The sequence below is a fragment of the Pecten maximus genome, chromosome 10 (assembly GCF_902652985.1).
Source record: "Pecten maximus chromosome 10, xPecMax1.1, whole genome shotgun sequence".
Classification (NCBI taxonomy): domain Eukaryota; kingdom Metazoa; phylum Mollusca; class Bivalvia; order Pectinida; family Pectinidae; genus Pecten; species Pecten maximus.
Genome location: NC_047024.1, coordinates 25182876 through 25201076, shown reverse-complemented (window position 1 = coordinate 25201076; position 18201 = coordinate 25182876). Strand labels below are relative to the sequence as shown.

The window sequence follows — 18201 nt, the reverse complement described above, 5'->3', positions numbered from 1 at the left end:
AATGATTATTATTTTAATTGATTAAGTATTTTAATTGATTAATTATTTTAATTGATTAATTATTTTAATTGATTAATTATTTTATATATATTTTGATTAATTATTTTAATTGATTAATTATTTGATTGATTAATTATTTCTTGATTAATTATTTTAATTGATTAATTATTTTATATATATTTTGATTAATTATTTTAATTGATAAATTACTTTAATTGATTAATTATTTAATTGATTAATTATTGGTATTTAGTCTACTATCCATTGTTTTTATATTACCTTTTATCATGATAGTTTTTGTTTTCGAGAGAGTTTTCAAGCACATACGTCAGGCTTTCCTTAATTATATGTCTACTTTTATCATTTATGTATTTAATCGAGCACATATGGAGTTAATATAACTCAACGACGACTCACAATCCTAAAACGGATAATGTGCAAAACACTGGAAGCTGATATTTATTTCGAGGACTTATTCCCGATGCTAATATTTCCAACTTGAATATTAACAACGTTAACACGGGTTTCGGAAAATGTAGCTTGACGACTTTCATAGTGCCCATTGAGATCGTATTGGGTTACATATCCCTGTGTCACCTTAAACAATAAGATGTGATCAATGCTCTTTTATATGGCTGGTGATTCCGTCGTCACCACCCAGGTTTGCACTTTGGGGTCATGGCATATTTTGGATTTTACACTGACTCACAAGACGCTTACCCTTCAAGAACACATAGTCCAATTTTCTTTTTATATATTTTCATGGGTTTTAATTTATATGGTACGGCACCCTCGTTTGATTGGTTTTGAGCTAGATTTACAATAACCTTTTCATGTCGGACATTTTTTGTATTTTTCCTGTCAATAACGCACTTATAAAGTTCCGAGGAAAAAGGTGAACTTGACATACAATTTAGGATCGCCAGTGTTATATTCAAATGTTAATTGTACATATATTGTCAGATTATTGATTAAAAAGCCTGTAACATCTGCAAATATAGTTAACAAAAGATAAAATGCAAGTTCAATGTAATAGACTCAACAATTTAAGTGTGTAATTCACAAGCGTTTTGTAAAGTTGCTTCAGAACTAAACCTGTGTGTATCAATATACCGACCTTGTATAAGTGATGAATCTATTATATTCAATACATTGTATCATCCTATTCATTCATATTAAAAGCAAATAACATTAAAAGCATACAGCGCTATCTGATTTATGTCAATACTGCCATAATGGCGATCGGACCAGATTTTGGTTCAAGATGGTCATGGTTTTGTTTGAAACTAGAAACTATTGTTTTGATAGATTTAGCAAATACCACGTTCTGTGCTGCATATCTTTCAAATATGGCCAATGAAAATCTATCTAGGAACGGTTAACCTGTCATCATCATTATCATATTTCCATATCTAACGGTGTGTTATCAAGTACATCTTGAGGACATATTTGGATCCACGAAGTTACAAGCCAGCGATTGAAGGTACGTTTGATAATGATAGTATTTTCACAGTAGTTGTTATATCACAATACAATGTATTGACATAAAAACCTATATACCTGTTTCGTTGAAGATATCGACAGTACAACAGTCAATAAGCATTTTATTCAAAATCGCATACAGTCCTTAATGAATTTGGATTATAATCCTCATATTGATATATCAAAAAAAGGCGAGATGACTTGATAAGATTCCTGTTTTTGATAGTGATATGGACGTTATCTTCGTAGATCAAGTATACACTCACCATTAAATGTATGAATAATATGTTTGTTCCCCTTCCGACAAGAGCTCCCCAAATATGATTAACTGATATGACCTAAAGTAACTTTTATCTATTTTCGTTTTTTCCGAAACTAAGTCCATAATTCTTTTTGAATACTAAAATTCGATTAAAGGATATAAAAGCGAAAAATGTCTATTACAGTTTTTGTCTGTAAAATATTGGTCAGTCTGAGACTACAGATGGTGCCTATGAGTTTTGGTTATAATTCACAAATAACAATAGATGACATTATGGCTGTGTTTTAACATTATCAAATAAGACATTTCAATGAATATGCACTGACGTTTGATGATATGATTAAACAAACTATAAATTAAAACTCTTCTTCCATTCTTATTCATACTTTATTAAATATAACATAGATTTTCCCTTCAATATTCTGTAGCATAACTAGTCAATGATGTCTTTAATAGCCATTAAAAGAAAAACGACATTATTAATATAGCATTGGTAATACTGTTCTGTTAGACTATATTTATCTTTATTTTACTCTGATATTTCAAAGTTTAATCAGGTTTTTACTTTTTCGGTTTAACTTTCAGATCTACAAACCGGAATGAAAATGCCGTGTATGATCTTACTTATGTTTTTGACAAGTCACGTGATATTTGCGTCCGTGACGGCGACAGGTACCATGGATGATCTCATGAGGTTGGACGGAAAATTGTTCCAGAACTACAGCAAAGATCTACGCCCAGTGTATAACTTAAGTGACACGGTAAATGTTGAAACGTCATTGTACCTACTTAATCTCATAAATTTTGATGAAGTTTCTGGAATAATCCATTTGAGCACCGTATTAGGCATTTCTTGGACAGATTACAGGTTAGCGTGGAACACCACTGAATATGGCGGTATCACAAATTACATTGTGAACTCCTCACGGCTTTGGAAACCGCGTATTTTCATGATTTCATCAGCTGACGATTTGGTTGAATTTAGTGACAATCATTTCGATATCAGAGTATTGAGCAATGGCACTGCAGTATTTACGCCGGGGAAACTGATAAAATCTAGTTGCAATGTTGACATGACCTATTTTCCAACTGATACCCACGCATGTAGTATACTGATAGTACCATGGATGGACACGATCCAAGAGGTCAAGCTGCACTTTGATAAGTCGGAAATTCGGATGGATTTCTTCACATCACACGGTGCTTGGGAAATATACGACACATCAGTAATCTATAATGTCGAATTGACAACAGATGTGTCAATAGTAGAATTCACTTTGTATTTAAGTAGAAAACCTCAATATTTCCTTCTGTCATTGGGCGTTCCCATTTTACTGTTGGGTCTTCTCAACCCATTTGTGTTTCTCCTTCCCGCCGCGTCTGGCGAAAGAATCTCGTTTGCAGTGACCATGTTTCTGTCGATGGCCGTTTATATGTCCAGTATAGGTGAGGTAATGCCTAAGGTGTCGGACCCTATCGCTGGTGCGTCTTACTTTCTCCTGGGGGCGATGTGCTTCAGCTGCCTGCTTATACTACTGACGATATTGTCACTGTGCTGTGATGTTGTCAGTGACGTCAAAAACTTTCCAATATGGTTATTATCAATGGTGAGATGTCGTATCAGCAGGAACAGACGAAGAATGAAAGGACGCAAAAACGCAAAACAGGTCACTGATATCGCGGGGAAAGACAAAAACGATATGAATGATAATAATGATGAATCATATGATGAGATGGAGCAAGCCGTGAACGATGGAATACACAAAAATGACGTCACAAAATTCATTGACAAATCTCTTTTTTGGATTACGGAAGTATTCGTCGTAGCGAGCGTGTGTATTTTTGTACTGGTATATGTAAAATCCACATAGTTCTTTTGATGTTATGTGAATAGGTAAAAACACAAAGAGCGTGTAAGTAAAGAATGTGTTTGAGACTTAGTAGACGTAGACAGTTGGTATATAGTGCAGAATGCCAGATACTTTCACTACAATGGCCATTGTATTTCATGTACATGTTTGTCCCTTAAAATATATTGTTGTTAAATAGTACACATCTGAAATAACTTCATGAGAACATATCTGGCTTTGTGAAACACTCCAACATCGGTCTTAGACTTAATATATATCTTATTCTCTCTGAATGAGTAATTGTTCATGTTTTTATTGAGCGTATGATGTCGCTTCTGTTGCCAATCGTAACTGATCCGTGCTTTGTAAATAAATACCGTTTGAAACCCATGTATCGACAGTTTTTTATTTTGTTTTTCTTACTGTGTCATAAATTAAGATAAGTAATGTTCATTTGAAAATATGGAAATAGATACCAGCTAACTTAGCCCAATCGGAGCATCGTAAACTGTTGCCAGGTTCAGGGTGAATTATGATAATTCATACCATATTCCACATTTATAGTAATGTGTTTTGCTTTTTGTTTTGCCTTAGATTTTAATAACTTTTGAAGAAAATTAATTAATTTCGTATAAGAATTGCTCTTTGTAATTTCATAGGTTCCATAGTTCATAAATCAAACATCAAATGAATACCTACATGTGAAAAAACTTGAGACAAAAATCATCACGTACCTCTGAAACTAGTGAAAACCAGAATCTCTGGGCACTTGATATATTTCTCTGATTATTTTCTAGATCCATACAAACGTCACGTTCGGTGTTTGCTGCATTTACAATTTTCTTTTTAAACAGTCTAAATAGCAGCTAGTTTTTCAGCATACTGGGTGATTTGCAGACTCCCAAGCGCCCCATCTCGCCTCTCAACACTGGCAGATGACATGCTGTATACCTCATATCGGGTTTATTCCAAAAAATAACATTATGACAGGAAAAACAACGCAAACTATTTTTCCAACTGAAGTATATACTAAAATTTCTGAGAATGACGCAAAAAAGTATCATCGAGAGATTAAAGTACAACCTGAGACATACAAATATCGAAATAATTTGAAAATAGTGATTGATTATTAGGAGTAACGTCCTTTTTTCTTTTTCTTTTATAATTGAATCTAGGACACTAATTATGAAAAGCAGACCAATACTTATGAAAAACCTTTTGCGAAATAAAACATCTAGAGCAAAGATTGAGTTACTCTCTGTATATTTTCAAAGCGACTATAAATGTAAAATTCACTGTTGGAAATAGCAAGCAAAATATTTGTAAAAGAAACATCATACAACTAAGACTGTCCTTCAATTACTAAAGTTAAATCTTTTAAAATAAAAAATTTCCGCAACTCTATTTTGTAAATACCCAAACCAATGCAAAACAATAACATTACATTATGTAACATTCTTTACAACTTCAACCAAGGTAAGCTGTTTTAAAACTCTTAAACAAATGTCTATAGAATAGTTTTACGGTATTGATTCGGGCATCATTATATCTTAAACCCATTTCACTATTCATATGAAGAAATCTACATTGAGAGTCGCTTTAAGGAGTATGAAATATAATTCATTGTTGCTTTGTGATGTATGAAATCTACATTGATAGTCGCTTTAATGAGTATGAAACTTTCAATCATAGTCGCTTTGATGAGTATGAAATCTACATTTATATTTACATTTTGGTGGCAAAGCCACGATATAAACTAGGTAAAAAGATTTGCAGTCTATGTGAGCATAATTGACACCCAAAACGTGACATCAATCCAGGCCGCGCATGAATATATTCACCCGCCGTTTTTTATGTTAATTAAAAAGTGTCAAAAAGAAATTTTATACAATATTGTTACAAAAATAATGAAACGAATTGAACAGACTTTGTATTTTTTCGTATTATTTCAATGCAATTTTTTGTTTGCAAATCTGCACGTGCCAAATGAATTTTGAAAAAAAACAGGCTGTTCCATTTGTCGAACCCCATAGACGAAGTCGCTGAATATGGGCATTTTAATGCTAACTTAATTTTAATTTTGAAAAAACCCTAAAAGAATATGTCGAGAATGTAAATATAAGCATTAAACTGTCTTTTTTGGTGTCTATGGTCGATAAAGATGCCAGAGCTTGACGTTTGTTTGCAAAGCTCTGGGTATCGTTTCACAAAGCTTCGTAACTTACGAACGTTCGTAAATATTTACGAAAAAGTTACGCAAAACTTACGAATTTCGTTAGTGCGTTTCACAAAGGTGTTCGTAACTTTTTTCGTATCTTACGTCAAAATCGTACGTTCTCCCGGTAAAAATATACCACTCTCTAACTTGGAGGTAAAAAAGGACGACACTTCTGGGGTGAAAATTGTACGCCGGTCCTGTTCCCGGGTCTCGTACACAGACCATGAACTTTATTTTGTTCTATCAAAACAACTGTATTATTGATAGAAGATGATTTTTTCTATAAAATTCCAATTCTTATTGTTTATCATGCGTTTACCCAAACAGTAACAACACAATTTTGACAGATTTTGCTCAATGCCCAAAGACATACATAATGTTCTGAAAATAGACCATATGTTGGCACAGTCTGCGAATATGCGTACGATTAGTTTCATGACAATGTGTATTTTGCCGGCATCCCTTCTCGACTTTCAAAACCCGGTTTCCACCTCGAAACAATCGCTCACAAGGCATAGCCGTTCTCTTCTGCTAATTTGTAAATGAGTACGACGTCATTTTCTGTTCGAAAGGGCATGCCTGCGCACGATTTTAAATTGTTTTCGTAAGTTACGAAAGGGTTGATATGAATAAAGTTACTCGTAAGTTACGAAGTTTTTGTGAAACGCTTAGTAATTCGTAAATGTGACACGCTGTAGCGTGTACTTTGCAAGTCCGTGAGAGTTGCAAGTTCCGCTTCCGGTACTTGTAAGTTTCACGGAGGGGGCACCGGTCGCCGTGAGAGTTGCAAGAACCGTGAGACTTGCAAGCCAGAACAGTTTGTCATTGGAACAGGTCATGAGTTGTGTGTTTTACGTCATTAAATATGTTAACAGATATTGCACTGTTACAATGATCGCGTTACAATGTCGGCGGCGACTGTCATTGCGTTTTTAGAATGACTGTGTACAAAATAGCCAGTGTAGGCAATATACTGTACCTGCATATCGATCGGAGTTAAATAAACTCTAAATTACGCCATAGGGTAATCTTACCTGCCGTGAAATATTGGTCAGATAATTATATATTCTACCTGCTGTTTTGCCTGAGGAGACAGAGGGAGGGAACCCCCGGAACAGCATGATCAATAGCCTACCCCTGACAACAGGAATCGGACTGTCGAGATGATGGGGGTGTCACCACAGGCAGCGACACTTGTTATATATCCCTGTCACATGTGGGCGTCACTGTATACTTTACATGAGCCAAAATCTGTTGTTTTTCTTTATTTGATGAAAGTATTTATGGACATATTCCAAATGAATATTTATAAACAACACAGTTTACTGAATTGTAAATCATTTTTAAATAAAAATAGAAAGGATTAAATAAATAATCGCATACCTCATGATGCATAGGACATAGCTGTTTTGGTGATACATGTAGCTCTCATATTATTTGAAAACAATAACCCACATTAAATCCTGGTACCATGAGTATAAACTATGACAAGCTACAAAAAAATAGTATTTGGGTTTTTACCTATTTAATTCAGATATCTGTATTCAAATAGAGATGCATATGCAAGCACAAGTTGAATTAAATGTCAAAAATCTGTTTTAGAAAATATAAATGTTATATAAAAATTGCCGTTACCGTGAGAATTGCAAGTCGCCAACAAAAAAAAATCAATTGTCCATGTCTAAGGACATTTCACTGCATTTTTGTCACCCAAAGATACAAGTTCTTCATTCATGTTACCAGACACGGACCGAAAAAAACATGGAATTTACATCATTTTCAGAGAGAATGAACTCAAATATGTTCTTCGATGCCCACTGTATATGTAAAATATATGCTGTGTTTATTTGACCAAGAAGTATTTCAAATCACATGCTCTCTCGATCTCTCTCTCTTAAGAATTCACAATTAGCGGCTGTATGAACTGTCAGTTTAATTACCGAAATGGACAATAATTTACCCATATCGATATTTGTTCCAGTGATTTTGGAGAAGGCAAAATGTAAATAGTTTATGGATGCACAAGAGATGTCGCACGCACGACAGACGAAAGACAGTTAGTATAAGTTACTTGAGACTTTGTCTCAGGTGTCATACGAGTTACTTTATGCACTGCCATCCATTAGTTCTGTCAATGTGTAGGAAGTATTTTCAAATTCAGTAAATTAGATTTATTAATTAATCAATACCCTGATAGTGCTGAATTATCTCATTCTGGCTATGGAATTTCCTATGTGGGGGATAAAAAATACAAACTAATAATAGGTATACCACATCTTTTTAAAAAATTGATTTCATTATAGCCTGAATTTTTAAATTTAAGGGTTAACTATAATATTTTTTTTTACATTATTGAGCAATAACGCAAAAAAACTGGGGTGTACTCTTTTCTTAAACCGCGAGTATGTTTATTTTGCTCCAGATATTTAAAAACACATCGATAAATACAAAATCCCGTGAATGATTACTCCGCTGACGTCACAGTATTTTTTTTTATGTTATGAGATGATAACATAATTTTTTGAGCCAATGAAAATGCTTGTTACAAGCAAAATTAAATTATATATATTTACCAGCGAATGTCCTCTTCATAGCCAGAATGCCAAAGAAGTCATTAGCAGGATAGTTAAAAAGACCATTTTGTCTGATATTACTTTTAAATATGATACTATTCTAAGTCAATTCATATTGATGATTGTAAAAATCCTCAACATGCAGGATTATTATTATAATAATGACCATTTTTCACTTCCCATGATGATCACTAAAGACATTGTTGTTCAGACCTTAATCTTTGGTAAAAGTTTTGATTCCAATTTAAAATGTTGATATCATTTCATCAATAAAATTAAACATTGAATATAATACATGAGCATTTATGTTGTTTTCTTTTCTTTTACAAAATGGAAGACTGAACAACTATGTCTTAGTGCTTTTAACACTTTCAAGATCCAAATAAATGAAAGCTCTGTTACAACATGACAAGACAAATAATTATGGTACTTTTCACATTTTATTCAGCACAAAGGAAAAGTTATAATGAATATTTCATTTGTCACAGCTACAAGCTACATAGCGAAGCAAGTGACTTAATAACTTTATATGTAAGTTAGAGAATGAAGGCCACACCAAAGTATTTGTAACTCCAATTGTTCCTACTAATGAAATTCCAAATAGACTTCATCAAAAGCAAGCACAGGGATCATACATCTTAGAAGTAGAACATCAAAGAAAACTTCACTGAATTTAATGTTTGAATATTTTTTATATATATAACATTTCTATAGTTTTTGAAATGTTTCCTCCTTTTTAATGACTTATATATCTGAAAAGTGTAACAGTCATAGCTTGACAAATGAATCATAAAATTTCATTTGGTGTGGCAATGATATATACAATTTACATATAATTCCAAATCTTGTGACACAAGAAAATATAATACAGATTCTGTTACAAAAAAGTAAATGTAATAGATGCAAAAGAAATCTACAAATTAACAAGAGGCCCATGGGCCTTAACGGTCACCTGAGATTTGAAATATTTCAGTTAATCTAATTGACCCTTTTTAGCCCCACACATCAGTCCCTGGGGGTCTGTCAGGGCCAACATGTGCATATCATTAAGCTGTCATCCAATGCTGATAATGTTAACAAATTAAATGTCAACAATTAAATGATTGTCAAAAATGTGGAAAGTCATCCTTATATAAACTATTGTAAAGTCTACCCCCTCCCCAGTAATAATATTAAAGTATTCATTGGACCAATCCAAAATTTTTTTGTGGTGGGAATATAACTATGACTATAATGCATTCCATGTTCACAAAAAAATGGAAATCTTAGGACAACTATAAAATGCTCAAATGAACAAAGGGTAGAAACATTCATATGAAACAACTTCATATCTTATATAAAGCCTATCAATTAATTTTCAAAATTGAGGCTAACGAGTGATCCCAGGGGAAAATTGGTACCCACAATTCAATGATCGGTTCTGTGTCACACTGATCTTCTATAACTCTCCCTTATTTTTTCTTTCTTAATATTCTGATTCAAAGAACAAATGGAACCTTCATGTACATGTGAAGTTTGAGAAACATCCCTTTTCAAGAAATAGTGATAATATAACAAACTTTAATTCTTCAAATCTAAGATGGGTGTCTGACGACCATTCTATTTTTCTCATCAAAAATCTAAATTGAATTGACACAACTTGATACCAATGGGAACCTACAAGCAAAATTTGAGCAATATTCCTTCAGTACTTTTCAAGAAATTATTTATATCCATTTTTCTAATTAACAGGAGACCAGGGGAATCTTGGTGTACACCATTGAACAATCTCTAATGGTTCTATGTCAGACTGATTTCATTACTTTTCCATTTCTTTTTTTTCCCTCTTCATAATCTGATGACAAGAACAAGTGAAGTTTGCAAAACACTCCTCCAGTACTTTAAGAAATACAATGTAGCTACAAAAATCTTCTAGTTCTCAAAATCAAAGATGGCCACCTGTCAGTCATTTTGTTTTAACACAACTGGGAACTAAGGGGAACCTACTCATCATGTTATAGAAATGTACCTCCAGTACTTTGACATAATGATAACAAGGATTGTTATGGACATAGAGATGATGGATGCAGGGCGATTTGAATAGTCCACCATCTGATGATGGCAGGATAAAAATAGGAATGATGTGACAAGAATTTTCATCACTGAAATAAACTTGTTCAAAAATAATGAAATTAAAACCTTTTCAGGGTAATACAATTTCCTATCATAATTATAATGAATACCAAGTTTCAAAGAGATTGTTAGAAAAATGTAGGAGATAACAAAAATTGGCCCTTTCAGTTTCTGCAGATCAACAAGTTTATAAGTCTGGATTGAAGAAAGTACAAAACTTTATTGTAAATAACTGGCTGATGATACTCAATCGTATAAAATAGTAAAAGTAGTATTGTATATATATGCTAAAGGAAATGACCACATCTATCTTGCAAAATGCCCATGCCCAATAATAATCCCAGCCACGTCAATTGTAGTTTAATGAAAATGCTTACAAATACAAATACATGTACCTTAAGATTGCCCTGTCATAAACTTACTGTGGCTATACTTTATGTTAATGTTTTTTATTGGTCAGCAAGGCTTATTACAAGATAATATTTTTACATGGTATAAAATTACCATAATCAGAAAAGTATATATAATATTGGGTCAATTGGTTTAATTTGAGTCAACGATAACTATATATAGTAAGCCAGAGGTCCTGTGTTTGATCCCTAGCTCTCAGTTATGGTGCTGCAAGTATGGACTCGTGAATAATGAATTGCATTACATTTAAAAACATCTCTATAACTTATGGAAAATCAAGGAAACATTTTAACTTGAGAAGGAGTATATAATGAGCATGCATACAGTGTTTTTCCTGTCTGTATAACTGTGTGCGCAAAAGACTCCATTCCCCATCTGTTTTAGCCTTATTTTCCCCAAAAAGGCATTATAAATACCCAGTTGTGTCCATTGATTAAAACTTCCAAAAAACACAAAAAAAATAAAATGGCAATTTACAGAAAACTACTGATCAGAGAAGAGGACAGTTAATGGTAAAAATTGGTGTGTGTGCCATGATATATACATCTAGAATTTAAACTGCATTATAAAACTTGTAAGCATGATATACCAGGGACGTATAATAAGATGTCCCTGGATATACTAATGAAAGAAGGCCATGTTTTTTAACATAATTTGGTCAATTGAAATTTTCCAAAAACACTGTCACAAAACTTGTTAGTCATGCAGAGGTCCCTATCGTTTGCTACATGTACCTTAATTGTAAAAGCATTGAAATAATTATACATGTAATTTATCATGGGAATATTATCTGCAGCATGGCCGTATATTTACCTGGTAACATATTTAAGATATAACTTATAAAATACACAAACTATATAATTTCAGATGGACGGTTGCTCATTGAATAGTATGTTATGGGTTAGCTTCTTGTTGTTTCTATCTTTAAATTGCCTATGTCAATAATGTTGGGAAATGATCTTTTACTTGTACACGTGCTAAGCACCTATGCTCATCCAAGGAATAAGGAAATAATAAAATAAAGCAGTAAATTCCACAGTACATTTCTGCTATACTTACCTTTAATTTTGGTACACCTGCTTTCCCAACCGTTATATTTTTTTCTGCGTTGAATCTTTGTTTACATCTTGTATGCAAACGAGGTGTAACATACGCCGCTCACAGACAACGTTTTACAGATGCTAGCGTAGTATTCGCGGGTTTCCCGACACACTTAATATAATTATGTGATTCCAAGATCTTCACTGTGGTGTTTTCGAATGTTGACACATTTGATTATCATCATTAACAGTGAAATACTTGTATTATGATCTGAAAACTTGTAACTCTCACGGCGGAAATGACAATTTTCATTGCACATGCGCGCTTGCAATTCTCACGGTACTTGCAAAGTACACGCTACACCGCAAATTTCGTAAGTTACGAAGCTTTGTGAAACGATACCCTGGGTATCGTTTCACAAAGCTTCGTAACCTACGAACGTTCGTAAATATTTACGAAAAAGTTACACAAAACTTACGAATTTCGTAAGTGCGTTTCACAAAGGTGTTCGTAACTTTTTTCGTATCTTACGTCAAAATCATACGTTCTCCCGGTAAAAATATACCACTCTCTAACTTGGAGGTAAAAAAGGATAACACTTCTTGGGTGAAAATTGTACGCCGGTCCTATTCCCGGGTCACGTACACAAACTATGAACTTTATTTTGTTCTATCAAAACAACCGTATTATTGATATAAGATCATTTTTTCTATAAAATTCCAATTCTTATTAATTATAATGCGTTAAAAAAACAGTAACAACGCAATTTTCACAGATTTTGTTCAATGCCCAAAGACATACATAATGTTCTTAAAATGGACAATATGTTGGCACAGTCTGCGAATATGCGTACAATTAGTTTCATGACAATGTGTATTTTGCCGGCACCCTCCTCGACTTTCAAAACCCGGTTTCCACCTCGAAACAATCGCTCACAAGGCATAGTCGTTCTCTTATGCTAATTTGTAAATGAGTACGACGTCATTTTCTGTTCAAAAGGGCATGCCTGCGCACGATTTTAAATTGTTTTCGTAAGTTACGACAGGGTTGATATGGCGTAAAGTTACGCAAGGTTTTTGCGTAACTTACGAACGTTCGTAAGTTACGAAGTTTTTGTGAAACGCTTAGTAATTCGTAAATGTGACTTACGCAAAGTTCGTAAGTTACGAAGCTTTGTGAAACGATACCCTGGCATCTATATCGATAGCACAATATGACGATGTTTGTAAAGCTCCGGCATCTATATTGACCATAGACACCAAAAAAAGACAGTTTAGTCCTTAAATAGTCGCTTTAATGAGTATGAAATCTATATTGAAAGTCGCTTAAATGAGTATGAAATTTATATTGATAGTCGCTTTAATAAGCATGAAATCCACATTGATAGTCGCTTTAATGAGTATGGAACCTACAGTTATAGTCGCTTTAATGAGCATGAAAGCTACATTGATAGTCGCTTTAACAAGTATGAAATATACATTATAGTCGCTTTAATGAGCATAAAAGCTACATTGATAGCTTTATAGTCACTTTATTGGGTATGCAGTCTACAGTTATAGTCGCATTGATATGATAACTTATAAACACAATTGTCAAAATAATAACAAGTGAACACTCTCTATATGTATTCATTTCCTTTTAATAGAATATATGTCCATGTTAGAAATCTCAAAACAATATGCAGTATCTAAACACCATTTCACAGGGTAAAAAAGATAATTCATGTCTTTTAAGTGTTTGTTGGCAGATAAAAATAAATAGGTTTGAGTTATTTACACACAAAATAAATGCAGTTGTTTATTTTACAGTTTGTGATATTTGTTTAGGGGTGCTAAAGCTTCACCTCGGGAATTCTCAAAACGATTAGAGATATTTAAAAATTTATAGACAATACTCAAAAAATCAAATATATGATACAAGAATTCATTACAAAGGATTGTACAAAAGCAAACAAGATATTAACGTCATTGAAAACTAATTGAGTGTTATATATAGTAGAGTTAAAATAATGTAAAACTACATCATGCCTTTAAATATGCCAGTGAAGTTAAGGGCCTATAAGCTGTTCGTAGCTCTCGAACACGGCAGCTATTCAAGCGGAGGGGAAGTGGTGAGGACAAAAGGAAAATAAAAAGTTGTGAGATAAGGTTAAAATTAGTTTTCATGATCACAATTTACCTTGTTTATAACAAGCATTTCCATTGGCTTTAAAAATGTTATCAGCCCTGACGTAAAACATGACGTCGCGGTTTGTAGCATCGTATTTGATTGGCTGATAACGCGGCAAAATAATTTTCAAAAGAAAAACATTCCATCAATAAAAGTTGATTTCCACAGGGATTGTATACTGTAAATGAACTTGAATCATATTTTATGCTATAAACACATAACAAAAAAAAACGCTTCAACTACATCGGATAGCACAATCTGGTCTAGCAAGTTTTGTATTATTAGAAGAAAGTTACATAAACAACAGGACAACCCGAAGAACATAATCAATGAAGACAAGATAAAAGGTTAGTATAGTATTATCATATAGCAATATTTTGATCGAATTAATTAATGGCAATAGTGAAACACTGCCATCAAAACAATACGATATTATATTAAGCATATATATTACTATTATATAATTGTAGCTGTTTTAAGTATTAAATCAAGTCAGACAGATCAATAATACCAAAGTCTACCTAGCATCAAAGCATCCTCCTGTTCTGATCGCCACTACCCAAATTTTAAAAAAATGTCTATTTCATTTATTTACACCCCTATTTGTATCCCAAAAATCTGCAGGGCAACTTTTACAGCTATAAACATTGATATTTCAGTTATCCAAAACAAGGACTTGTCTATAAACATAGATATCCTTTTAATATCATCTTTTGCGGGGTCGATGTCCTCTGAATCTTCTTTTGTAGTTTCCTTATCAACTGTTTTGATGCCGCGACCAGTAGAACGTATTCGGTTAGATTTTCTGCATTTTCTCGTGTACATCCACATTTTGACAAAGACAGTCAACCAACAAGGAAACTCCTGAACGTTATGTACATCTATATGTCGTAGACGTAACACTGTCAGAATAGTCAGCAAACAACTGAAACACATAGCAGACACGAGGAAATAAGACGCTCCCGACATTGGATCTGACACTTTTGGTAGGAGTTCCTGTCCGATGTATGACATATACACAGCAAGGGACAAAAATATGGTAACTGTAAAGGATACTCTTTCGCCAGAAGAAACCGGAAGAATAAACACAAATGGATTTAAAAAGCACAACAATATTATAGGACTCACTAACGATATCATAAAATACCTGGGCTTCCTTGTTAAGAAAATATCATGTCCAAGGACGGTTGCGTACTGGCTGTATTTGTTTTCAGTTGATACATATGTCCTGTCCACCTCCCATTCCTTGCTTGGCCAAAAATAGTCCATGAAAATGTCTGACCTGTTTGGTGTTAGTTTGACCTCATTTACATAGTAAACCCATGGAAGGATATTAACGGAACACACGTGAGAGTCTGACGGAAAACTAGTCATGTCTACCTTACAGGTTGCCTTCACAATCCTACCAGGGTGGAATTTGACATGTCCATCGCTTGACACTCTTACGTCAAATTTGTATGACCCGTAGTCTTGATATTCTTCCGCAGATGAAATCATGACGATGGTTGGTTTCCATACAAGCGCAGAACTAAACCCGTGTTCTGTTATACCGCCAAATTCATTAGGATTCCATGTCAACCGGAAGTCAAACCACGTCAATGTTAATCCAGTTGACATCGTTAAAGTTCCAGTGACCTCATCAAAATCTAGGATAGATAACACAGAAAACAATGTGTCGATTTCAACTATGTCACTTAGGTTGTTGGCAGGCCGCATTTGTCGATTGTAGTTAAGAAACAGTTGAGTTTTCAGGCTACTGATGTCATCCATTGTGCCAGCCGTCATTACGGACGTATAATTCATTTGGCACTGAAGTAATGTCATTAGCAATAGGGCAAATTTCTCCATTGTTTTCAGGCAATGTCTCGACTAAAAAGAAAAGACATTAAATATTTGTGCAGAGGTTGCATCGCTACATGTGTTATGTGTAAGAATGAATTCATAAAAAATACATTTTCGGCAGGATAGAATAATACGATGTAATTTTGAAAGGTTATTAATTTTCAAGTTGATTTCAGAAATTACATGTACATGCAGTTTTAATACATGTCAAAACATTACAAAAAAAAAAAGATTTATAATACTCTGTCATAAAAAAGATCTAAAGTGACGGAACTTACTGTCAAATGAACGTCACTCCGTAAGGAACATCTGACGGAATAAATTATCTATAGAGAGCGGTTTTCATAAAGCATGTGGGGAGATTTTAATATCCTCCAGAACTCCATACTCTTTGCATAACGATACCAATCGATTTCATTCAACTACATATCCTTGCAACCATGGAAACAGTGGAAACCAATAGAATACGACCATGATGCTTTTAGCACAGGATTACCAAAGAATCACTTATACAATGAGAGTTCACGATAATGAAGCGTAGATGGATCATGCTTAAAAGGTATTCTAGTAAAAATCAAATACTGCCATTCAAGCGTTATTTATTTAGTTTAAAGCATCATTGTTATCTAAGGATATACATTATCAGTGATTTACGTCATTAACAATTGGGAGAAAAACTTGTGTTTAAGAGATGGCTTTGGTCGATATACCTATTGTATTTGTTCCTAAAAACATACTGTTATCAAGGTTTGATGACGGAGCAATACAATCGGAGAATCTATCCTAGAGCATCACCGTTCATAGCATTTGTATAATTTGCCTTTTTATTCCTAAAACAACGATTAACTGTCATTTATTCATTATTTAGTAGTCTTGGTCAAGGATCACTTAAACAGCAGAACAGCAATTATGTTTTAATAATCTTCGCCATGCTTCACACTTACAGTAAACATATACAGCAAACAATAGCATATACACTTTTAAATGAGAGTTAAAGCGGTTATAAAAGTAGAGTTCATACGGTGCTTTCTTTATATACAAAATGAAATGGGATTGAGGTAAAACGATACACGAGCCTCTACTGTAACCTAATTCAAGATACTGATTGGCCGTTTATAAACTCAAGCTTAACTGTTGGAATTCGTACATAAGACTTATATGCATCTAGGGGGATGCACCTGATGGAAACTCCAGCACAACAACCATTTTTCCTTCCTGATCTGTCTTATAATGGGGTAATGCTACCTGCAGCAACGAATCATTGTACAACATCCTACCATTATCTCTTTTTAGAACATGCATCCCAGTGCCTGGCTTGAAACTTGTTTGTACTAATTCCTCTATGCGGAAAAACCCAAAATAGGCCAAGGAAAAAATTGTTGAAAAAAGTCTGGTGTCATACACAGAAAAACATACCGCAGGGAGGGAATTAAGAAAATTTAAACAAGGATATCTGGTGTTATTGGTAAAACAAGAGTCTGATTTATTATTCAAGGGTGACATGCCCCGCAACTTCTCCTTAACCATTTTCTTAAGTTGTCAGTTGGATTCTCTACCATTAAGCTATTGCACGTGAAGTCTATAACCTGCTGACAACTATGTGGCCAAACATTATAACTGTACCTACTCTTTCTAAAACTCTCTAAAGCTAGCAAGGCCTGTCCATATGTTTTTTTGGTATTTTTGGTATTTGAAGAAATCGATGCATTCAACAATCGGACAGCTTCAGAGTTGAGATTAATGCCTGGAATGATCTTGCAATTTTGGCTGGTTCCTGCTGTGTACTTTATAAATTGTAAGAATTGTAAAGAGTCGAGATCACTATAGACTTTCGCTGGATTGTTTTCGCTGATAGTCATATCCTCTTGGCTCTGAGTGAAAAAAGTACAGATGACGTATTGACAGGTTAATCACGAATATCTGAATATTAATGAAGTGATTAACCATAACATCATGGAAGCAGATATATCAGTCTGACCCATTTTAGTGCAATTATGATTGTATAATGATAGCATTCCCAGAATGCAAAGACCATATACATCCGGTAATCCATTTGATGAGGAATCACATTACTTTTTCAATTGCCTCATCAACCAATCGTTAAAGAATATATAATATATATATATAGACATACTATGAAGGTATAGATTTGAGTAGAAGCAATATTTTGCAAGATAAACACATAATATGGTACTTGTACATGTAGTTTTTCTTTATATATTCCTGTATGTGTTATATATA

General features: G+C 33.7%; 1 protein-coding gene across 1 annotated transcript in view; it reads left to right on the top strand.

Annotated features, from left to right (window-relative positions):
- LOC117336612 overlaps window positions 1–4533 on the top strand; it is an 11225-nt gene extending 6692 nt beyond the window's left edge. The window contains exons 14-15 of the mRNA XM_033897224.1: window positions 2330–2505; window positions 4492–4533. Of these exons, the coding sequence (XP_033753115.1) occupies window positions 2330–2505; window positions 4492–4533 (218 nt within the window). The remainder of the gene's footprint in view (window positions 1–2329; window positions 2506–4491) is intronic.
- Window positions 4534–18201: the final 13668 nt, after the last annotated feature.